Below are 23,988 nucleotides of genomic sequence, written 5' to 3'. Positions count from 1 at the left end.
AGTATAAGTCTGACTCCACGTTAGATCCATTTCTTTCACTTTGACCTTTGTATCTATTGCTTTTGCTTCCAGTTCATCACTAAAGGGATGTAGCCTATAAGCTTAAATTATACAAAATGGTGCATCTCTGGGAACCCTGTCTCCTAGATAATGAGCATTAAGCTAAAATATCTTTGTATTTAGCTCACAGGAAACATCTGACCAGGCCCACTTGGGAATGGATGCAGGAAGGAAGAAATTAACACGGCCCCTCTGGAGGCTGACTGGAGCCAGGAAATATTTGACTTTACTCCCTCCCCTTTGAGTATAAAGGAAGCCCCAATTCTAACTCAGGGAAGATGGTTCTTTGGGACACTAGTCCACCATCTTCTCGACCTGCTGCTTTCTGAATAAAATCATTATTTCTTGTCCCAACACCTCATCCCTTGATTTACTGACCTGTTGTACAGTGAGCAGTACATGCTTGGGCTCAGTGACGTGAGTGGGTGGGTGGATGAGGAATAAAGCCCTAGACAGAAAAAATAATCCTAGATGGATTTCTTCTCCCCTTTTTCAGTAGCTTTTGGCCATACTTTTTGAGGGACAGCTAGCTTCCAGACAGGGGAAATGCTTTAAATTTAAAAGGCATTTGAAAATCTTGACCAGTATGTAGAATCCAACTTTTGATTAGGTGTGTGTCTTTGATGAAAAGGACCAGAGAAATCTTTAAAAATCTCAATACGACTAGGGAAGTCCTGCCTGAGTTTTTATCCAAAGGAGTTGAAAAGAGCTACTAGGTCCACAGAGCAGTGGGGAGAATGATTAAAACTGGTTTCCGATTTTATCTGCTGAGCATGGTTTCTGCATTGTATTTGTAATATCAATATACTAGCTACACCAGTAATTATATTTTTTAAACTGAAGTGTAGTTGACTTACAATGTTGTTAGTCTCTTTTTTTTCCTTATTTTTATTGTTTTTATTTTTATTTTTTTTATTCATTTAATTGATTACTTTATTTATTTATTTTTTTTATTCAGTCAGTTACCATGTGTCAGTTTCTGGTGTACAGCACAGTGTCCCAGTCATGCATATGCATATTCTGGTGTACAGCATAGTGATTCAGTTACATGTATATTCATTTTCATATTCTTTACCAGTATAGGTTATTATAAGATATTGAATATAGTTCCCTGTGCTATACAGTAGGGCCTTGCTGTTTATCTATTTTATGTAGTAGTAGCTTGTATCTGCTAGTCCCAAACTCTCAATTTATCCTTCCACTCTCCCTCTCCCCTTTGTAACCATAAATTTTTCTCTATGCCTGTGAGTCTCTTTCTCTTTTGTAAATAAGTTCATTGGTCTCATTTCTTACATTGTACATATAAGTGATATCATATGATATTCGTTTTTCTCCATCTAATTACTTCACTTAGTATGATAATCTCTGGGTCCTTTCATATTTCAACAATAAGTCAATGAACTGGTTCCTAACTCTACCAGACAGCATCCCCTTGGTGCAATGGTGACTCCCTGTCAAGATGTATGTGCTGGGAGAAGGGCCTCCCAGAAGTTCGATATGGTGTCAGGGACAAAAACACTCTAAATTTTCATCCTATCACCACTGTCTCATACAGGCGTCCCAAGAAACCCACGAGGTAAGTGCAACCATCATTCGTCTCTTTGACAAAGGAAATGAGGCTAGAGAGGAGGTGGGTTTCCTGTGCCTTCAGGAAGGACCAGAGCCAGGAAGCGAGAGGGTGGGACTCCAAGCCACGCCTCACCTTCTGAAGCCCTTTCCCTAAGTATTACCCTCTTCAGCCTCCGCTAATCCCTCTTGTGCCTGGAAGGGAGGTGATATATTGGCCTTTTAATAAAAAGACATTTCGTTTGGGGGAGAGGTGCAGTCAACAAAATGTACTAACTTGACAGCTCTTATCTACTTCCTAAGCATTTCTTCACCAAAAAAACAAACAAACAAAAAACTGCTTTAGAAACAGCTGGTGGAGGCTTCTGTTTAGTATAACCCAGTCTCTGCCAAAGACAATTTTAATTTTTAGAGTCAGGTCAGTTATTCTTCAGAAGGTATGAAAACAACAAGATAGTTTGAAAAACCAGCCTTGAGACAGTTTCCTTTGCAGAAGTTAATATTTACTAGCTAGAAAATAATTCTGTGCTTAGAGAAGGGTATCTTAAGAGTACTGGAACACCAAGGGAATTGACTGGATGCTTAAATTCTCATGAAGTTTAACCAAAATCGACAAGTACTTCCAGGCCTGTGTCAATATTGAAATTGTTTCTTCTTCCTCCACGTGGCAGAACTTGTCAAGAGGCAGAAAGGTCTGCGTTTAAGAGTGCTAAAGTAACAGTTCTGTTACAATATTTGGTATTTTACACTTGGAAATTTATTCATTCTTTCCCTCTATATTCCAATACCTTGACCCTTTTTTGCATCGTAAAAAGGCAAACTTGTTAGGATTGTACACCACATCCCAATCCCTTACCTGCCCCCCATCCCCATAGCACAACCTTCCTTTCCAGTGGGAAAACCTTCCCTGTCCCCGTCCTGCCCTGCCGTCCAGATTCTATTTGCTGTAGAAGGAAAATCTAAGTGAGACCAGAGGTTATCAACCCTGCCTCTGTGCCAGGACACACAAACCACCTAAACCAATCACTAACCTTTTTAAAAAAAAAAAAAAAAACCCTCCAATCAGAGAGCATCCACAACTTCTTCTTGGGAACTGTTGCACCGGGCAGAGGCAACACTATAAACGTGTCTCCCCATCCATGTGCACTCTTATCTCTCGGTTCTGTTTTTTCCCCTCATTTGCATTAACCCTTTCTTACCTTTTTATGAACTTCTAGACCTACGCTTCTCAGAAGGGGTGGGACACCCACGTCACTCTGCCCGTGGCCAGGATGGAAAGGTGAGTCCCTGGGAACCGGGGCACTGTAATCCTGGGCAGCCAGGACGGACAGAGAGCTGGTGGCATTCAGACTGCCGCTGAGCACACTCTCAACCCCTTTTAACTCCAAGAGACTCTCATCTCCAAGTCTGTTTCCAAACAGGACGCTAGAGGGCTCCCAGGGGTTAAAAATCAATGGGAAAAAACGATCTGAATGAAAACTGCTTCTATACGGCATTTGTTTTTTCCAGAATTTAAAATCAAAGTTTATTGCTTAAACTATTAAAAAAAAAAACCCTCAAAACTTACACGTCTGAAAAGTGAGTTGTCAGTCGCCAGTGAAGAAGCAGCTGTTTTGCTTTGCAGTCAGTAATTTTCAAGGACGCTTTTGAAAGCTGAGCTATTTGAAATGTGGGACACTCTTGACCTTGAAGTATGTTCTACTTACATGCCTCAGCCTTTAAAAGTTCTTTGCATTAGAGTCAGGGATCGCATTCTTCCTGGAGCCAAGCACCGGGCCAGCCGTGTAAGTAAGTCCTTATCAGCCCTTGTTCTTTCTAATAATGTGACAGAATAGAGCTGGAGAGGTCTTTGTTTTCTTTCAGCCGACTTTGGTGGAAAGAAAAGAAATAAAAAGCAGTTTGATGTGTGTTTTGCATTTATGTGTGTGTGCCTGTGGATGAATACACGGAACTGCTTCCAAGATACGTAGGCATGTGTGGCTTTACATTATAATAACTCAATATATGCTAAGGGACTCTATTATGAAAAAAAGGATGGTACCATCCGATGAAGAGATTATGTTTCTGAATTTGCATGTGAATACTAGCTGCTTCTTCCCAAGTAGCTTTTTGGGACACAGGACTTTTTAAAATAAATGTGAGAGAGCTATAGGTTTTTGTTTTTTTTTTTAAACTATTTGTTACTGGTCTTAAATTATTTCTGACTTTCAAAAAAGGAAAATCTGGATTTGCTGAATTATAACACTTTTCCTTCAGGATCGAGTTAAATGAGTCTAGTTACAAGTTATACAATGCTCTTGGATGTTAGTGGTTTGTTTTCACTCATTGAAACTGAAGGACAAATCTATACATCTTGTTTCTATTTTTTAAACCTCATTTAAAAATGATTTGGCGGTGATGGTGATGACAAGAAAGGGTTCCGCTTTTTCCTTTCCTCTTGTGGAGGAACTGGACTAGTTTGAGACGGTGACTCAGTTAATGAAGTCCGTTTCCATTCATTCTTAGGAACAAGCCGCACTTCTTTTGGGGGAGACTGATAGAAGTTTAAAAGGTCGGCTGTGGCCAGTGTCAGAGACATTCCCGGCTCCATCACGCACCCTTCGAGTCCACCTCTGCCCACTGGAGACCACTTAGATACCCAAGCGGAGGCGACAGCTGCATTCAGGAAACCATGCCTCCCGTCAGCGGGAGCCAACTGCAGACTTTCAACCCTGTTCAACATGTGGATGCGGCCGAGAAATGACCTGTCCGGACAAGCCGGGGCAACTCATAAACTGGTTCCTCTGCTCCCTGTGCGTCCCGCGGGCGCGGAAGCTCTGGAGCAGCCGGCGTCCCAGGACCCGGAGGAACCTTCTGCTGGGCACCGCCTGCGCCATCTACCTGGGCTTCCTGGTGAGCCAGGTGGGGCGCGCCTCTGTCCAGCACGGAGGGCCGGCCGGCAAGGGCCCGCACCTCAGCCGCGACTCCGCCGAGGTGCCCTTTCCTGAGATACCCTTGGATGGAACGCTGGCCCCGCCCGAGCCCCAGGGCAATGGGAGCACGCTGCAGCCCAACGTGGTGTACATCACCCTGCGCTCCAAGCGCAGCAAGCCGGCCAACATCCGTGGCACGGTGAAACCCAAGCGCAGGAAGAAACACGCGGTGGCTCCTTCGGCCCTGGGGCCGGAGGCTTGGGTTGGACCATCCTTTCAGCCTCGGGATGCTGCGGGGGCGGCTGATGCTGAAGTGCCTGGGCATGTCCAGGGAGGACACCTGGGGGGGCCACCCTGGAGGGGGATACAGGGTCCGGGAGTGCGAGGTGGCCGCTCGGACTTCCAGCTGCCCCAGGCCAGGGAGAGCAACATCAGGATCTACAGCGAGAGCGCCCCGTCCTGGCTGAGCAAAGAAGACATCGGCCGGATGCGCCTACTGGCGGACGGCGCGGTGGCGGGTCTGCAGCCGGCCCGGTCCAGGAGCGGAGCGCGCCTGCTGGTGCTGGAGGGGACCCCGGGGCCCTCCGCGCCCGCCTGCGGCCCCAGCCCCTGTGGCCTGCTCAAACAGCCTGTGGACATGAGCGAGGTGTTTGCCTTCCACCTGGACAGGATCCTGGGGCTCAACAGGACCCTGCCCACCGTGAGCAGGAAATCCCAGTTCATCCCAGGTAACCGTCCCCCGCGCGTGGTTATTTGCAGCTGTTGGGGGATTCGGGCTGATTTTCCTCTTTTCCCTCAATCCCTTTTTCTAAATGATTTTCTCCGCCCACGTTTCACATTTGAACAGCAGCAGCAGCGTGTCTTTCCAAGCGCTTGGCATGCTTGAGTCTCCCAGCTTTGGGAGGATGTGCGAGTTCCAGGGAGATGCTGTTCTCCGCGGGCAAGAGTAAGCCCACGCTGTGCGATCAGTGCTCCACGTTCCCCTCACTGCACTTCCCAGAGGCTTATTACATCTAATTAAAGCCGTGGCAATTTGCATGATGAGGAGAGGAAGGGGGTGAAGCAGAGAACTTGCTGACAGTCAGGCGTATGATTAGAGAGGTTGCTATGGAAAGTCAGTAGGATTTTGTTCATTGGAAGTTTTGAAAAGTGAGGGGAAAGTGGCTTATCTTTCCATCTTCAACAGGGGAAATCTTTTTAAGAGGCTCCAAGCCAGACCAGGTTAGCCAGATCCACCTCCTTGCTTTTTCATGATGGATTTAACCCCTTTATTTTGCAAAGAAAATGAGGCAAAAAGAGGTGATTTGTTCTGTATATGTACTAACTAGCCATGTGGTTTCTCCAAGCCCGTGACTTTGATTCATGGAGACTGAGGGCCAAGACGCTCGCAAGTGACAGTCATTTTGGCAGGTGTACAGTCAGCCACTTCAGCTGCAGGCACAAGGGCTAGTCTGTGACCACACTCATGCCAAATAAAGAATTTTCTCTGCATCCCGAAGCTATTCCAGGCTTTGAGTACAAAGTCAGGTGGGTCCACGACTTGCGTTTGAAAGCAGAGTGATCCTGGAAGTTGTCACCCTGAATCCAGGCTGGTCCAAGAGGCTAAAAAGGACCACAAAGAGATGATAAACTCCAAGTTTATTTCCTTACTCCCTGTCACCATACAATTTAGCATTTCAGCCCAGCTTCCGTGGGGTCTGGACTGGAACGGATAAAGCCTTGGGAGTGCCCAGGAGGCACACTGCATTTTCAACGGCTCTAGGAGTATAATTTAGTCTCAGAATGAGTACTTACGGAAGTACCCGTGATTGACTTAGAGAGACTTGGCCTTCCTTCCTTACCCCGGTTTGTGGCTAAGTGCTGCAGGTTGACAGGTGTGTTTTGATGTCTCACGTCCCAAGTCACAAAGCTGTCTACCATGCTGCTGCTGACATGAGAAAGCCTCTCAAACAGTCCATCAGATGTTGGTGAGGGCTCACGATTTGCTAAGCACTGTGCTCACTGATTCATAGAATCCGCACACGCCTTGACTCCTGTGTATCCCGCAACAGTGCAAGGAGGTAGGTTCTCTGGTTACTTCCACTTAGTAGATGAGAACATTGAGGCTTATTTAGGCAAAGTAACTGGCCTCAATGGCCACCGCCAATGTTAATGGCTAAGCTGGGTTTCGAACCAACTTCAAAAGGTCAGTTCTTAGCCATTGGGCTTAGGTGACAATACTCCTTCCTGTCCAGACAGGAGCACCCTGGAGACAAGGATGATGTTGGCAGGCGTTGGGGCAACAGACACACGCTGAGGCTGTCCTGGGCCAAGCAGGGCAGAGGGTCACCCTGTAATGCTCTCTTGCTGTCTATTGTGATGTCATAAAGTCCCCAAAGAGGTGCTTGAATATATCTGGAGGCACGGCACGCCCATCTGTCCTTTAACTTCCCTGGGATGCTCCTGGGTGGAAGTTGGGAGAGTAAAGCAGTGGTGAAGACCCTGGGCTCTGGAGCTGAGCTGCCTGGATTTGAATTTACCAACCACGTGACCTGGAAATGTCACAGCATCTCTCTGTGCCTTGGTGTCTTCAGTTGTAAATGGCAATGATGCCTACCTCGGGAGGCTGTTGTGAGTTAATACATAGAAAACACGTGGACCTGGTGCTTGACACGCAGGAAACCTCTAATAAGTAAGTATTGGCTATTTTTGCTACTACTCGAGGCATGTGAGGTATTCACTGAGGTCACTCACATAGCCTCCAATCCTCACGTGTCATTTCTTTTATTTTTTAATTGAAGTATAGTTGATTTCCAATGTTGTGTTAGTTTCTGGTGTATAGCAAAGTTATTCAGTTATACACACACACACGTATATATTCTTTTCAGATTCTTTTCCATTATAGTTTATTACACAATATTGAATATAGTTCCCTGTGCTGTACAGTAGGGCCTGGTTGTTTATCTATTTTATATATAGTAGTTTGTTTCTGCTAATCCCAAACTCCTAATTTATCCCTTCCTACTGCCTTTTCTTTTTGGTAACCATAAATTTATTTTCTATGTCTGTGAGTCTGTTTTGGTTTTATAAATAAGTTCATTAGTATCATTTTTTAAAAGATTCTACATATAAGTGATATCATATGATATCTGTCCTTTTCTGTCTGACTTACTTCACTTAGTATGATCATCTCTAGGTCCATCCATGTTGCTGCAAATGGCATTATTTCATTCTTTTTCATGGCTGCGTAATATTCTGTTGTATAAATATACCACAGTTTCTTTATCCAGTCATCTGTTGTTGGGCATTTAGGTTGCTTTGATGTCTTGGTTATTGTAAATACTGCTGCTCTGAACATTGGGGTGCAGGTATGTTTTCAAATTGGAGTTTTCTCCAGATACATATAATTTCTTTGTGTGATAGAACTAGGTCAAAACCCAGGTCTCCCGCTTACCTGGTGAAACTTTTTGGTTTCAGCATATCTCTTAGATATTTAATTCTGTTCTTTGAATATCCAGCATCTTTGGAAATAAAGAAGGCAGTTGCATCCAGTTTGAAGGAGGCATTTATAATCCCAGTATAGACTGGCTGTTCCTTGCTCCTTTCAGAAGTAAGTGGTGATAGGAACTGACAAGGTTGTATTGATGTGACTCTCAGTGTGGTGAATTAAATACCTAAGATTATATCTCAAGTGACACCAGACCTTTCTTTGTCCTTTCTTTGATACTTTCTCTTAGAAAGTGGTTAAGAGTCATAAAATCAGGTCAGTTTCCTCAGGAGCCTATGACGTGATTTAGATATAGTTATGAGCACTCAATATGATTCTGCTCATGTAGACATGGTACTGTTGTAAAGTCCATAAATAGATCAGTTCTGGTCATGGTAGGGGATACACAATCCTAGGTCCTCAGCACCTACCTCTCGTCTTTTCCCGACTTGCGTCTTTATTCCACTGATTTCCACAGATGTGTGTCTTCCCTAGAGGGTCTTCCTGGTCTTCTCTTGGTGGAAGCTCAGCTTCATTTGATTATCTTTCTATCTTCCTGTCTAAGTAAGAGGGTGATAGATCTTATCTAATTACCCGGCACCTGTTTCTGGTTCATTCTGCATCATTGCTTTGTAATCATAATCACTTGTTGGTAATTATAACCATCTGTCCCTCCCCATTGGGGTCTAGGTCTGTGAAGGTAGAGATGTTTCCTGCCTTGCCCATCATTATGTTCCCGGATCCTAGTGGAGAGTCTAGCACATAGTAGGTGCTCAATAAATATTTTTGAATGAAGGCAGGGACACATATTTGGCCTGACTCTAAACAGTAAACCTATATTTGCTTCCAGCTTTCAAAACTCAGGACAGATATTCCCTTTTCAGTCCTAAATCCAAGCTGAGATTTCTCCTGGCAATTCTTATAAATGGCTTATTGTAACGGTAATGACAGATGTCCTTGGCAGCCTCTGTATTATGTGAATAATAAGTTTCATAGGACTTATTCTTGTGAGGCCCATCAATATGGTGGGCTTCGCCTCACTGTGACGTCCGTTGATAATGAGTTTTCTGTAGGAGGGACATGGGGCCTTAGTGGAGGAATGTGTTTCCCTGATGACCTGGCTTGGTCTGGGAGCAGATTTTTTTTTTTTTTTAATATTTGGGGAGTGGATGGCCAGCGATTTCTGTAAGTGATCTGCCCTAAGTATTGTTTCTGTTCTCTGACTTTTGATTAATGTTTGTGAAAATAAATTCATGCTTTATACCAAGAACTTAGCTAGTCTGCCTCATGAGTTGAATATAGATATTTGCCTTGTCTGGGTTAATCTTTGGAAGCAATCTATGCTGTAAATATTTTTTCACCTCAGTTTTGAGATGAAAGAAAGGTAAGAAGAAGGCAGTTCAAGGTCACACAATGAATTAATTGTTCAGAAAGAATTCCAGCCCTTGTCTTCTAACTTCCAAGTCTTTCTTCTTTGTCAATCTGTTTTCCTCAACAAATCCTTCCAGGGGCCTTCAGGTACGTCTTCTTCCTCCATCACCATAACCTACTTGTATATCTCTCTCTCTGACATAACTGGACCCTGATGACTTCCACACTGATGGGCAGGTACAGGCAGCGGGAACCTGTTATTTCTCAATGAGACAACAGCCATCACCACAGCAAGAGGAATACTGAATATGACCATATACCAGGCCCTGTTTTTCAGTCCTGTGCGTGTATTATCTCGTTAAATCCTGCCACACATTTTAGGAGGTGGGTACTCCATGAAAGACGTTTCCTGGACGTGGAAATAGAGGCCCAACATCATTAAATACCTTTGCTCAGAGTCATGCACGTTACCTAGGTGTAAAAAGGAGACCTAAGATGCAAAAAGATGTGTGGAAGAGAATCAAAGGCTATGACTGAAGGATCTGCCAGCCCCAGCCTCTCAAGTGACGCTTTCTGTTCTTTCAGTCCAAAGGCAAAGGGTCCCAATTATAAAGCTCATCTTCAGGTATTTATTTGTTTGTAAATCTGACATGAGTGATCCTACCAGCCCAGAGCCTCCAGCTCAGGTTATTCTGGGACAGGTTCTTGATTGTGTAACTTGATGAATTCCAGATGATTCTCCTTGACTGCAGACATCTATGTGTGAAGTTGACAGGTTTACTGGCCCCGTACTGTACACCAGACCATTTTCTGACAGGTGTTAACTCTAAAGGTATCCCAGAAAATGCGAAGGGCAAGGTTGTAATTATGTAGACGGTGCCAAGAGTCTACCACATTACAAAGTCCAGCCATTCACACTGGAACAGAGTCTTGTCCCATGTGTATCTTTGGAGGAAAAGGGGAAATACAGAAATGAATTGAAAAATAGCATCCAAGGCCTTTTTAAGAAATCCATTTTTGCAATAATGAAATCTTTTTCGGTTGTGAATCTATAAAGAATCTAGTGTCTAGATCTCACATCACATTTTAACACAACGAGTGGGGAGGGTATAGCTCAAGTTGTAGAGCATGGGCTTAGCGTGCACAGGGTCCTGGGTTCAATCCCTGATACCTCCACTAAAAATAAATACATAAAATAAATTATCTCCCCCCCCCGAAACAAACAAAACAACAACAAAAAATTAACACAATGATTTCTGATTTACCATTGTGCCAATATTTCTATTTAACTTCTTTTTCCAACTCAACAACATAGTGTAATATTTTTACTCAGGGAAGTAATTATGATAACTACTCTGAACACTGCTCCAAGGGTGGTGGTGGTTGTTTAAATTCAAGCCAATGCTTACCAGATTTTCTTATTTTACCACAAACAATCATATGTATATAAATATGGCTCAGCATAGTAATGCATTTCTTGCCAAACTGTCTTAGTGAAAATCATCAATCCTTGCAAAGGTCACCAAAGACTATGTGGTGCTGGTACCTTCAGATAAATTTTTGTTAAACAAAATCTTCTGAAATATTTATCTAAGACAAGATGAACCATGTCAAAGCCAGGGGCATAGGAACCCTAGCACCTCTCCAAGGTCTTCCATTTAGCAGCATGGCCAAGCCTACCAGCAATCCGAGCAGCCCCGTGCATGAATCCCAAAGGCTACCATTTTGGTAGCACTTAAGTGTTATGCTATTTCTCATGCCCAGCATGGAAGATGCATTATGCGTGCTTCATTTTTAAGATGTTGCTTTCTTGCCACAGAGCTGTCATACTGAATTAAAGTAGCCTTGTTCTAGGAATTCTGTGTGTCAAGGCTGCTTGGATGACAAACTGCAGGCACCTCACCAACTTCCTGATGAATTTAAATTCATCAGAGATTGCACGTTGTCCACTGTTCTTCAACTTGTGCTGCCTCGTCTTACTCTAAAGCAGGAGAAATACACTGTGTATTTTCCACTCTCTTTTTGAGTCCATGTGAGCTGCACTGGGAGTTGTCGGCTGATGGTGCAGTGGCCGGGGCAGGGGGATGGCAGGTGTGCAATTCATGTTGTCCCAGGTTCTCAGATAAGATCAGAGGCATTTTGCAAGGAGTTGTGAGCATAACCCAGTTGCCCACACAACTTGGAAACACCCTGACTCCAAAATCCTAGAAATCTGGGACATGTGTGCAAACTTTCTTAAAATATTGATGTGAGAGTATAGGAATCATGTCTTATTTTTGAAAATCGAGTTGAAAGCACACTGTGTTCTTTATCAGAAAAGCCCTAAGGGTATTTCTTTAGTGATCAAATTGAGCTGGTCAGCTTAATACTTTCATTCATCAGTGAACAAAGTTTGCTGAGCGTAGGCTCCAAGCAGCGAGCGCTCGGCTGCACGGTCCTCTGGTTTGCTCACTGCACACCTTCCTCGGCAAAGTGGGGGCATGGGGTGACCTTCTCTGCTGTCCCTCTGGAATGTGTCCCTAACCTCACACGGGGCTGGGGCAGAGGGGACAGTGGGTAGTGGTTGCCACACGGCTCACAGCTGAAAAATGCTCGTTCTTTGCTCCAAGCAATCTGTCCCCTTTCACAGTATCATATTGATCTTTTCTTCTTTTAAGAAATATTTTACCGAGCACCTGCTGGGTGCCAGCCACTCCTCTAGTGACTGGGGTCTACATCAGTGGACAGAACCATCCAGAATCCTTGTCCCTGTGGAGCTGACACTATTGGACCACGTGAGAGTTCAGTGGCCTGGAGGGGATGTTCATATGGGCCACGGATTCCGAGATTCACTCAGCACCAGCCTGAGCCCAAGGTCATGACCCTTCCAGCAGGACTGAATCTGTTGCTGTCTCTGGGTTAGTTCAAGGACAGCAGAGATGCTGACCTCCGTTAACGGGCAAACATTGAAGTTTGGGGTGAATTCGATTGTAACTGATAGCATTTGCTTCCTCTGCGTGAAACACTGTTCTAAACCTGGAGAGAAGCTGAATCTTTTCTAATTCAAAAAGCTTGGCAGTTAAGAACGTGGACCGGCGTGTCAGTTTGCGAGGGCTGCCGTCACGGAACCCCAGGCTGGGAAGCTGGAACGGCAGACATTTCTTTCTCACACTTCTGGAGGCTGGAAGTCCAAGATCAAGATTTTGGCAGATTTGGTTTCTTCTGAGGCCTCTCTCCTTGGCCGCCTTCTCCCTGAGTCCTCATCCGACCTCTCCTCTGTGCACACACACCCCTCATGTCCCTTTGTGTTTCCAAATCTCCTCTTCTTACAAGAAGGACGCTGGACAGATGGGCTGAGGGCCCCCTCTAACAGCCTCATTTTAACTAAATTGTCTCTTCAGAGGCCCTTTCTCCAAACACAGTCACATTCAGAGGTGCCGCAGTTGGGGCATCAACATACGCATTTTGGGGAACACAGTTCGGCTCATCACAACTGGCAGTCTAGACTCCCTGAATTTGATTCCTGGTTCCACCACTCGATCACTGTGTGACCTGGGAGAACTAACTTAACCTCTCTGTGCCTTATGCCTTCATTAGTGCGACAGGGATGATGATAATGAAAACGATGACCCTGATGACAGCACTTAGCTCCAGAGCCGTGAGAACTAAGTGAGCTGCTACGCATGAAATATCTATGATGGCGCCCATCCGATGTTCTTGGAGAGATTTCCTATTGGGAGAGTGAGGCTGGGAGAGCGACGCATGTCCTCCAGAGGCCCGCAGGTCGTGGGTGGCGGGGCTGGGATGTCGACAGCGTGGGTCAGAAGGGTTCCACAGCCCTGTTCTTTGCGCTGTCTGCACCATCTCCCATTTCCCACATCACTTGTCAGCCCCAGCGGTTGTGGGCTGCGGTTCCCAGGTAACCACGCATCCCCATGGGAACCCACTGCCCCTACTGCCTTTTGGTCTGATTCCTGAATGAAGCCGTGATGCCTTAAGTGTTCCCGTCTCATGACGGCGTTTCAGGGTCCGGAGGAGAGAGGCAATGGTCTTTCCACCTCTTGTTTTCATCACTCTAGTGCCTCAAAGAACGGTGGAGACAGAAGAGTGGATTGTTGAGCACAAGCAGGGTAGAAGGAGGGTGTGGAAACCCCTGCACACACCACCTCTATTTCTCGAGTGTCTCTCTGATCCTTCTCAATCCTTCTCAATCTCAGTTTAGAGTGAAGACAGTGAAAGCCCAGCTTACGAGGAGGTCACACCAACCAAACTTTTTTTTTTAAATTGTTTTCATTTTTATTGGGATACAGGGGACAGGTTGAGAAATATTTATGCAAGTCATGCTTCCCCAGGAGACATCCATCATAATCTTGCTGGGACAGTTTTCAGAGCCTTTTATTTTTCTTGGAGCCGCTGCTCAACCAACCACACTGTTATTCAGGACCCACTGACCATTCCTTAGAGCCTAAGGGCTTAGAGGTGAAAACTGGGGATTCTGAACCTTCATTCAGTCATTCATCAGAAGTTTTGAAAGCTTGCTCTGGTTATGTCAGGAGTTGGAGACCCAACGGTGATTCTCAGACAGCTCCCAGCTTGGAGGGTAGGAGACAGCCAAGCAGACAAGAAGTGCAGGATAAAGACCTCAGTGGAGATATTTTCAGGGAATCCTATAGGCACAGAGAGGGGGAATTTGGTCCAGAATGTGTGTGCATCGGTGGGTGGGTAGGGGGATTAAAAAAAGTTTGAGAAGAGGTAAAGTCAGAATTGGTTCTTAAAAGTCACCGTGGATGGAGTGAGGGACGCAGTGGGTACTGACAGGGAGGAGAGAATTGATGGGTGAGAAACCTGTGAAGGCAGAGTGTGCTGGGGAAACTGCCAACAGTTCTGAAACAAGGAGATTGGGCTTGGGGGGGCGGTGAGAAGGGAGTGGGTGGGTTTTATGGCATGTGAGGACAGGGGACTTCATCTCAGCTGTAATGGGAAATCACTGAAGGGTTTGAAGAAGAGGGGTGACATGGTAAAGGTCACTCTGGCCAGGAATTCGTGGCCTCTTCATTCACATTAATAAACGCTGAGCAGCCCAGGGCCGGGGCACCCTGATGTGATCAAGACTTCATTGGCAAAATGCGACTGTTTGTAGAGCCTGGCAGTGACCACATCATCCCTACCCTCTGAAGTCAAGGTCAGGGTTGGTTCCTGTTTTTCTACATGGAATATTGAGACAGGAAGAGTCTGAGAGTTTCCACTGACAGAGCGGAAGTCCAGGGCAGACCTAGAAAGCAGAAGTTCCCGTCCATTAGTCAAAGGTTCAGAACAAAGCGTGGCTTTGTTCGTAAAGTGGAACTAACGGTCCAGGTCGTTTGAGTCGTTTGTGATGGAGGAAGTCACAAGTGCTTCACACTTAGCCAATTCTGGAGGAAATGTGGAGATTATTTTAACTCAGTCCAACCTCGGGAAGGCAAGTTATGAAGTGAAAAACAGTTAGGAAGGTAACTAAATACATTTTTTTTTTGTTAGAAGAACAGTATTCTAAATCACTTAGAAATCCGTTCCTAAGAAAAGTCCTTACTTCCAGGACTTGGCTGGTTAGAATCTACAACATATGAAATCTATGGAATTCTGCCTCTCTACTGCCTCCCCTTAAGAACTGAACAGAGGTTGGTTCTTTCTAATATTCAGCAGTGCTGTATCTTCACTGTTTCCATGGATATCCCACAGCCCTGCTAGGGCAGGTTTGGAAAATGGTCTTTTCATGCCTTGAGGAACTCGCTGTCTTGGTCAGGGTGGTTGGAGGACTGGGCTTGAGTCTGGGGAGGCCAAAGACATGGGCCAGAATAGAATAAACGCCTGTGATTTCTTCTTTGACCCCACGCCACACGCTCAGCTCCTCTTCAGAGAAGGTTCTTCTCCTATTATTGCCCCAGCTCACCACCTCACTGTTCCGGGGCTCGGCAATCCTTTGTTTCTTGGCTTTATGCTGAGAGCTCAGTCTCTGTTTTAGTCCCTCCCTTGCTCCCTTCAAAACACCCTTCAACTGGCAAACCTTTAGCTCGATCGCCATCACACGCAGGCTTGTCTGTTTCTACGAGACTCCGAGCTGCAGCCCGGGTCTTGCCTGGGACTGGGATCTCGTAGGACCACCATGTCTGGCATGCCTCACTCTGAATTCTTTCTGTCTGAAACCCAGCAACCAAGTGGGTCCAGATATTGAGGGACGATGGTAAACACATGTTGCTGGAAGAAGTGGATTAACCGTGATGAAAACCCTGAGCAGAAGTAACGTCTCATCTCATCCGTCACATTTCCTGCCCTCTCAAGGCTGTCACAGCATCCTGCACCCTGTTTTGCCCTCCCTCACATTGACTAACTGGTTCACCATCACCAACTCTAAGCCAAGAGATCTTACCTGTTTTTTTCGCTTTGGTCTAGTGCTTTTAATGGCCAAAACCCTACTGTGATAAGCACTGTCGAAAAACAGAGCAGATAGTACTTAGGGGATCATTCACAGCCAGACGCCTGCCACACAGTCACTGGAGACACACCCACATCAGCACGTGATTTCAGCAGATTAGAGATTTGCAATGTTAAGATCTTCCTTCAGTGCGTCGGACGGTTGGAACATGACAGAGTTTCCTTCCCATAGCAAAGATGAGCCTCAAGTTGTGACGGGTCTCTGTTTTCTCGAATGGGTTTTAGAGTTATTTTTAATGAAGGGCTCTGAGCTGAATTGTCACTTTCCTTTTTGTCTTGTTCACGAGAAGTCTTGGAACTTGGCCCATGTGATAGAACAGACCTTTGACTTCAGAGCTCAGGATGTTTTGACTTATTTTTGCTCAGTGATAAATGCAGACAGACATTCACAGCTCCACCCAGCATGCTTAGCATTCACCTGTGGTTCCACAAAACCTGTCACCCTGTGTTCAAAGTGTGGGGCACTTAATAAATCCGTGCAGAGGCGGCTGTGTGTAGCACTCATTCTCAGTGAATTTTCACATTCATCTTCTCAAGAGAATGTCCTCTTTGTGCTTTTGAATAAAAAATGACTTGGGAGAACATCAAAATTCAGAGGAAATATTCCGATTTTGGGAAAAGATAAGTTTTACTGGCAAGTCTCATCTTTTCAAAGACAGCTGCATAAGCTTTAATACACGTGAACACCCACATATCTTTAAAACCCCACCTTCTCTCCCCACTCTGACAGTTAGAATTGTATTTCTTCACCATCACGAGGTCTTTAGAGAGGACAGTCCTGCATCATTTTGACACACCTGGATGCAGAGAGATGAATGCTCCTCGTCTCTGAAACCCTTCAGGTGAATTGCTTTAACCAGTTTCCTGCTTTCCGAGGTTGTTTTTCTGCCATCCTTTCAGATGGATCAGAGTTCATTTACTTCTGTTAACAGCCATATTTTATAAAAAGTGAAATTCCCCTCACAGTAGTGGTCATAGCTCTGATGTTAGCACTAAAAGGGAAATTTGCAAGGATGCTTGAAGAAGACCTGGCTCAGCCTGAGGACTGCCACGCCCCTGCTTCCCCGAATCCCGCCTTCCTGCAGTGACGGACGCCAGGCAGGGCAGGACAGAAAGTCTTTCTGGGACAGTCAGCATATTTTGCTGAGGGGAGAGGGATGTGAGGGAAAACAGATGATATTAGCTGAAAGACAATTACTCCTATCAGCTGAAAACTCCCTTTGGCAGTTGAAGAACAATTATTAAAATAATTTAATGGAAAATGTATCATTCAAAATGTTTTTGGATTTAAAGGAGAGAAATGGTAAATGAAATACAATTTACTCATCGGTAGCTCAGGGGTTGATTCTCTATGGTCCGTGGGTGAAAAATGCCCCTCACCTCCTGCAGCCCAGTTTTGCGTGGTCTGTGAGCTACCAATGGTTTCTATAGTTTTAGATGATTGAAAAAAAAAATCAAAAGGTTAAGAATATTCCAGTAATGCTTAAAAATTCTATAATATGTATATTTCACTGTCTATAACAAAGTTTTATTGGAATGTAGTCACCGCCATTTGTCTATATATTGTTTGACTGCTTTTGTATCACGATGGAGTTGAGTACTTGCTAGTTGAGATGGTATGGCCCTCAAACCGAAAACACTCATTGTCTTCCCTTGACAAGGTTTGCTGACCACTAGGCTAGACTATTATATCACAGTTAAAGTCATACTATTTATTATTTATTATTTATTTTTTATTGAAGTACAGTTGATTTTCAGTGCTTCAGGTCTACAGTAAAGAGATACACTTATAAATATATATGTAAATATATATTGTTTTTCAGATTCTTTTCAATTATAGTTTATTACAAGATACTGAATACAGTTCCCTGTGCTGTACAGTAGACCCTTGTTGTTCATCTATTTTGTATACGATAGTTTGTATCCCAAATTCCAAATTCATCCCTCCCGCATTAAAGTGATACTGTTTAAAAATATTTAATTGTGAGAGAAATGTTTATGATGTAACATTAAGTGAAACAATTATGACAAATTTTATATATATATATATATATATATATATATATATATATATATATATATATATATATAAAGATTCCAAATAGTTTATTTTCATTGCATAATTTTTGCCTTTCCCCTGGTGGAAGTGTAAGGTTTATGAAACTAAAACAAAACAAAACAGAAAAACAGCTGAAAATCTGGCATGTATGTATGTATGTATGTAAATTTCTTAAGACAGTTTACTTTTCCAGGTCGGAAAGAGAGGGATGGGAAAATGCCAGATGTAAATATATAAATAATAGAACCAATTACTAGGATAGGAGATTGTCGATATTGTTGTTTTCTTGGCTATGAATTTTTAATTTTTTTTTCTTTTTTGTATTGGGATATAGTTGAGTATAATATTATATTAGTTCCAGTTACAACATAGTGGTTCCATATTGCTATAGTTTTATACTCCATTTAATAAAGTACATAACAAAGTTATTACAAACTATGACTATATTTTCCTGTGCTGTATACTATATCTTTGTTGTTTATTTTATACATAGTAGTTTGTGACTGTCAGTCCCCTGCCCCTATCTCACCCCTCCCTCTTTCTCTTCCCACTGGTAACCACAACTTTGTTCTCTATGTCCATGGATCTGTTTCTGTTTTATTGTATACATTGGTTTGTTTTATTTTTTAGATTCTACATGTAATTGATAACAGAGTGTTTGTCTTTGTCTGACTTATTTTACTAAGCATAGTATTCTGTAGGTTTCTCCATGTTCTGGCAAAGGGCAGTTTTTCATTCTTTTTTTATGGATGAATAATATTCCACTGTGTATATATACACCATATCTTCTTTATCCATTCATCTATTGATTGGCACTTAAGTTGCTTCTTTATCTTGGCTATTGTAATAATGCTGCTGTGAACATAGGAATGCATGTATCTTTTCAAATTAGTGTTTTTGTTTTCTTCAGATACATACCCAGGAGTAGACTTGCTGGATCATATGGTAGCTCTATTTTTAGTTTTTTGAGGAACCTCCATATTGCTTCCCATAGTGGCTGCACCAATTTCCAATCTTACCAACAGTGTGTGCGGGTCTCATTTTCTCCACAACCTCATCAACATTTGTTATTTTCAGTCTTTTTGATGATAGCCATTCTGACAGGTGTGAGGTGATACCTCATTGTGGTTTGCTTTGCATTTCTCTGATGATTAGCAAGGTTGAGCATCTTTTCATGCACTGGCTGGCCATCTGTAAGTCATTTGGAAAAATGTCTATTCAGTTCTTCTTTGCATTTTTAAGGGTTCTTTGCTTTTTTGATGTTGAGTTGTATAAGCTGTTCAGTAGGTTGTCTTTTTGTTTGGTCAATGGTTTCCTTTTCTGTGCAAAAGCTTTTAAGTTTCATTAGGTCCCTTTTGTTTATTTTCTTCCTTCCTTCCTCCCTCCCCTCTTTCTTTCTTCCTTCCTTTGTTTCTTTTCTTTCTTTTCTTCCTTTCTTTCTTTGTTTCTTTGTTTCTTTGTTTCTTTCTCTCTCTTTCTTTCTTTCTTTCTTTCTTTCTTTCTTTCTTTCTTTCTTTCTTTCTTTCTTTCTTTCTTTCTTTTTCTTTTCCTTCCTTCCTTCCTTCCTTCCTTCCTTCCTTCCTTCCTTCCTTCCTTCCTTCCTTCTTTTCTTGCCTTAGGAAACAAGTTCAAATCATAGGGCTATGATTTATGTCAAAGAGTGTTCTACCTATGTTCTTTTCTAGGATTTTGATGGTTTCAGGTTATACATTTAGGTCTTTAATTCATTTTGAGTTTACTTTTGTATATGGTATCAGGAAGTGTTCTAATCTCATTCTTTTCCATGTAGCTGTATAGTTTTCTCAATACCACGTGTTGAAGAGCCTGTCTTTTCTCCTTTGTGTATTCTTGCCTCCTTTGTCATGGATTAATTTGCTGTAGGTGTGTGGGTTTATTTCAGGGCTGCTTTCTGTTCCATTGATCTCTGTGTCTGTTTTTGTGCCAGTACAACAATATTTTGACTACCACAGCTTTGTGGTATAGTCTGAAGTCAGGGAGCAAGATACCTCCAGCTGGGTTCCTTTTTCTCAAGGTTGTTTTGGCAATTCAGGGCCTTTTGTGGTTCCATATAAATTTTAGGATTATTTGTTAGGCTACTTCTGTGAAAAATATCCTGGGTAATTTGATAAGGATTGCATTAAATCTGCAGATTGCCTTGGGTAGTGTGGCCATTTTAACAATATTAATTCTTCCAGTCCAAGAGCATGGGGTATCTTTCCATCCCCTTGTATAATCTTCCAATTCCTTCATCAGTGTTTTATAGTTTTCAGCATGTAGGTCATTCTCCTCCTTGGTTAAGTTTATTCCTAGGTGTTTTATTCTTTTTGATATGATTGCAAATGAGTTTGTTTCTTTAATTTCTCTTTCTGAAAGTTCATTTTTAGTATATAAGAAAGCAACAGATATCTATATATTAATCTTATATCCTGCAACTTTACTGAATTCATATTTTAGTTCTAATAGTTTTTTTTTTTTATTTTGGGTGGGAGCGTTAGCATTTCCTATATGTAGTATCATGTCATCTTTCAGCTACACATTTTAAGAATTTTCCACATTTTCTAAAATGAGTAGATTTACTTTTAATTGCTTTTAAAATATGAAACAAACGTTTCTAAAGGGAAGAGAAACAGCCCAGAAGTTGTTACCTGTTTCAGTTGTTTTTGTGCATCATTTCCTCATTTCTCTGAGGGCCTTGTATGAATTGCTGAGGAGAATGCTGGCCTGTCTCGTGTATTGACTTGTGTTGTTGAAGTTCAGTGTCAGATTTCAACTCCCTCTGAATGCTTCCTGACCCTAAGAATGCAAAGCGCTATCTGCAGACGACTTTGTTCCAAAAACACTGACCGATAAAAGCCTCTTGGTTGATCTGGATAAGTCTGAAGTGCCCATGTCTTTGAAAGCCGTGTTGTGTCTTCCATGCACATTTGGTTACGCTGGTTTATACATGTCTCCCATTGCACAATGGACTGCTTTTACCTCGAATTTATTATTACTATTTTTTAAATTGGCATACCATTTGGAGCATATACGTTTAAAATTGTGTTTATCTAATAGCTAAGATAATTAGGTCCCAGCAGCCCCAAATCATTTATTAAAATAAAACGAAACAAAAAGGATGAAGATAACAATTAAGTTCTTTAGTTATGGTTTATGTTTCTTCTCTATTTTTCTCTTAATTGTACACCAAGGCCTATAGCCTGTTTTCCACAATCTAAAGGACATTCTGTGTGCCCTGGCCTAAATTGGAAGGCTAAAAGGAGGAAGATTTTTATTTTGAACAAAACAGGAAAGTAGGTGATTAGAATGATTAAGTGAATGCTATTGAAATTATTGAGGTTGCTGTAACATTACATTCAAGGATGGTGAGAGAGGGTGACTGTTTCTTGTATTAAAGACCAGAGATAAGAACTCAGTGAGAAGGCAAACCAGCAAGGGGGTAAAATAAACGTCTTTAACAAAAAAACAAACAGTTATAGAATGAGAACCTCTCAGGTTACTTAGAAGAGCTTTAAAAATCCCTGTGATGTCTTGACATTCCAGCCATAATTTCAGTCTTCTGTAGTCCAGGCCTGCTAAGAATGAGTTAAATGGGTTTTGTTTTGTTTTGTTTTCAAATCTTTGTCTCTTAGTTGTTGTTTTTTTCCAAGGCACCATTCTGATTTTTTTAGCTGGTTTACCTTACCTCACCTCTCAGTGACTTTATTTGGCAGACGTGGGGGCTTGAGCGTGATCTTTTGGTTTTAAGTTTAAAGCGTCATTTCATGTTCAGTTTACCAATGAAATTTCTAAACCGTCCAGAATGAGGCAACAACATTTGAGTGATCAGTTTTTGGAAAAGTCACCCATGCACAGGCAATTGAAGAAATGACATTTGCTTAAACTTTGTGAGGCTGTGACCTCACCTGTAAGTGAATAAATAATCCATCACCCGGAGCGCCACTGTTTCTATCAGAAAAGAAGAAAAAATCCTCCTGCTTCTTTTTTCTTTCTTTGGAGTTTATAGTTGCTGGTGTGAACCATACAATTTCACTGTTAAATTTGCGACTTCTAAAAATCCCTTCTCTTCCTGACATCATGCTGTGGCCTTAGAAAGTCAGACAGTTGTTTTTACAAATAGAGAGCAGCTCCACTCAGACACTGAATAGACAATTATAAATGTCTGGATTCTTTCCTTTTTCAGGGCGGCTGCTTTTAGATGTGGAAGAAAACCGCATTAACCAGAGGACGTTGTTATTGGTGGTTAGTGGTCTTTTCCTGCCACATCTGTAAGGCATCTTGTTTAAAAAAACAAAACCAAAAAACCAAACTTTTCTCTCCTTGTCGAACAGTAATGTTTTGTGTTACAAGACTTCTATCAGGAAGTATCGAGGTATAAAAATATTAAATGTTCAGAAGACAAAGGACCGTGCGCTAACGTTCTGTTATAAAACTTGTACCAGGAAGCATCGCTGAGGTATAAAAGGACCATTCATGTCATCTGATCACACTGTGGCATGTGGCAGGTGACAGTGTGACGCTGTAAAGGAGGGCACGGTGGTCAGGAGTGCACACTGAGCCAGCGGCAAGCTCAACGTGTGTTTGTTTTTTGGATTCTGTAGATGGCCGCCCACGGCCGGTGATTCTCTGGGACCCATCTTTGTGTCCGACAAGCAACGAGACCCACTCTTCTGTGAAGCTCACCTGGGGAACTTACCAGCAGTCGCTGAAGCAGAAGTGCTGGCAGAACGGCCGGGCGCCCAGACCCGAGTGGGGCTGTACAGATGTGCATCACCACGAGTGGTCCAAGATGGCCCTCTTTGATTTTCTGCTACAGGTAAATTTATTCAATCAAGTAAGTGTCTATCTGAGCCTGACACTGAGTTATGTACTTCTGCCATGAAGGAGTTTTCTGCACCTTGAGTTTTTATGAAGCCAGGGTTTAGGTTCTGGAATGCTGTATTTCGCAAGCATAGCACCCCATCACAAGATGTTATATCCTTTCGGGAAATATTCAGAAGTGTCCGTTAGCCCTTTCATTACATGCTGAAAAAGTACTTCCTCAGCACTTCACTCCTGCAATAGTCGTACCCATTATAGATACAATTTATTGAGATAGCCCATCGACGGTTCTCCAAGGGGAGTGTTCTTACCTGACTTGGGAGGCAAGTAAGTAAACTGAAGTTTGGTGAGGTTAAGTAACTCACCCAGGTTCTTACAACTACTGAAAGTCGGGGCTGGGATTCCTGGGGTCCGCTGACAGTCAAAGTTTGTCTTATTTCTGATATTCCACACTGTTTCAATGGTCACTTGGCCACCTAGCTTACAGCCACCGTTTCCTCTGTTTTCTTTCCAGTAATTTTTTGCAAATATTTTATTACAACTAGACATTAGAGAATTATAAATATTGGCCATCTACATAATTGAGTGATTCAATGTTTTGTAGGTTTCTTTTTTTTCCTTTCACATTTTTTAAAATTGAAGTATAGTCAGTTTACAATGTTGTGTCAGTTTCTGGTGTACAGCATCATGTTTCAGTCCTACATATACATACATAGATTCGTTTTCATGTTCTTTTTCATTATAGTTTGTTACAAGATATTGAATATAGTTCCCTATGCTACACAGTATAAACTTGTTGTTTATCTATTTTATATATAGTAGTTAGTGTCTGCACATCTCGAACTCCCAATTTATCCCTTCCCACCCACTTCCTCACTTGGTAACCATAAGTTTGTTTTCTATGTCTGTGTTTCTGTTTTGTAAATAAGTTTATTTGTGCCTTCTAACAGAAATTCTACATATGAATGATATCATATGGTATTTTTCTTTCTCTTTCTGGCTTACTTCACTTAGAATGATGATTTCCAGGTCCATCCATGTTACTACAAATGGCATTAGCTTTTATTTTTTTATGACTGAATAGTATTCTGTTGTATAAATATACCACATCTTCTTTATCCAGTCATCTGTTGATGGATATTTAGGTTGTTTCTATGTCTTGGCTGTTGTAAATGTAGGTTTCTTATAACTCTTATCTCCTTTTGGTGAAGATCTCATGACTCTCCCTACTCCTCATTCCAATTATGACCTTCCTTCCTCCTTTTTAGAAAAGCTGGTTTTCTGTA

At 42.5% G+C, this 23,988-nt stretch overlaps 1 protein-coding gene across 3 annotated transcripts in view; it reads left to right on the top strand.

The window, feature by feature from the left end:
* Positions 1 to 2,717: 2,717 nt before the first annotated feature.
* GASK1B (golgi associated kinase 1B) overlaps positions 2,718 to 23,988 on the top strand; it is a 49,384-nt gene continuing 28,113 nt past the window's right edge. The window contains exons 1-3 of one of the 3 annotated variants that reach the window (XM_010982619.3): positions 2,718 to 2,905; positions 4,132 to 5,266; positions 22,483 to 22,697. In XM_010982619.3, the coding sequence (XP_010980921.2) occupies positions 4,366 to 5,266; positions 22,483 to 22,697 (1,116 nt within the window). In that variant the 5' untranslated portion in view covers positions 2,718 to 2,905; positions 4,132 to 4,365. Of the gene's footprint in view, positions 2,906 to 3,138; positions 3,415 to 4,131; positions 5,267 to 22,482; positions 22,698 to 23,988 lie in introns of those variants that run through there. The other 2 variants (XM_031463819.2, XM_031463829.2) reach the window with 2 other exon arrangements.

Source organism: Camelus dromedarius, chromosome 1, assembly GCF_036321535.1.
Source record: "Camelus dromedarius isolate mCamDro1 chromosome 1, mCamDro1.pat, whole genome shotgun sequence".
Classification (NCBI taxonomy): domain Eukaryota; kingdom Metazoa; phylum Chordata; class Mammalia; order Artiodactyla; family Camelidae; genus Camelus; species Camelus dromedarius.
Note: the sequence above shows the minus strand (reverse complement) of the source record. Positions and strands in the feature narration are given on the sequence as shown.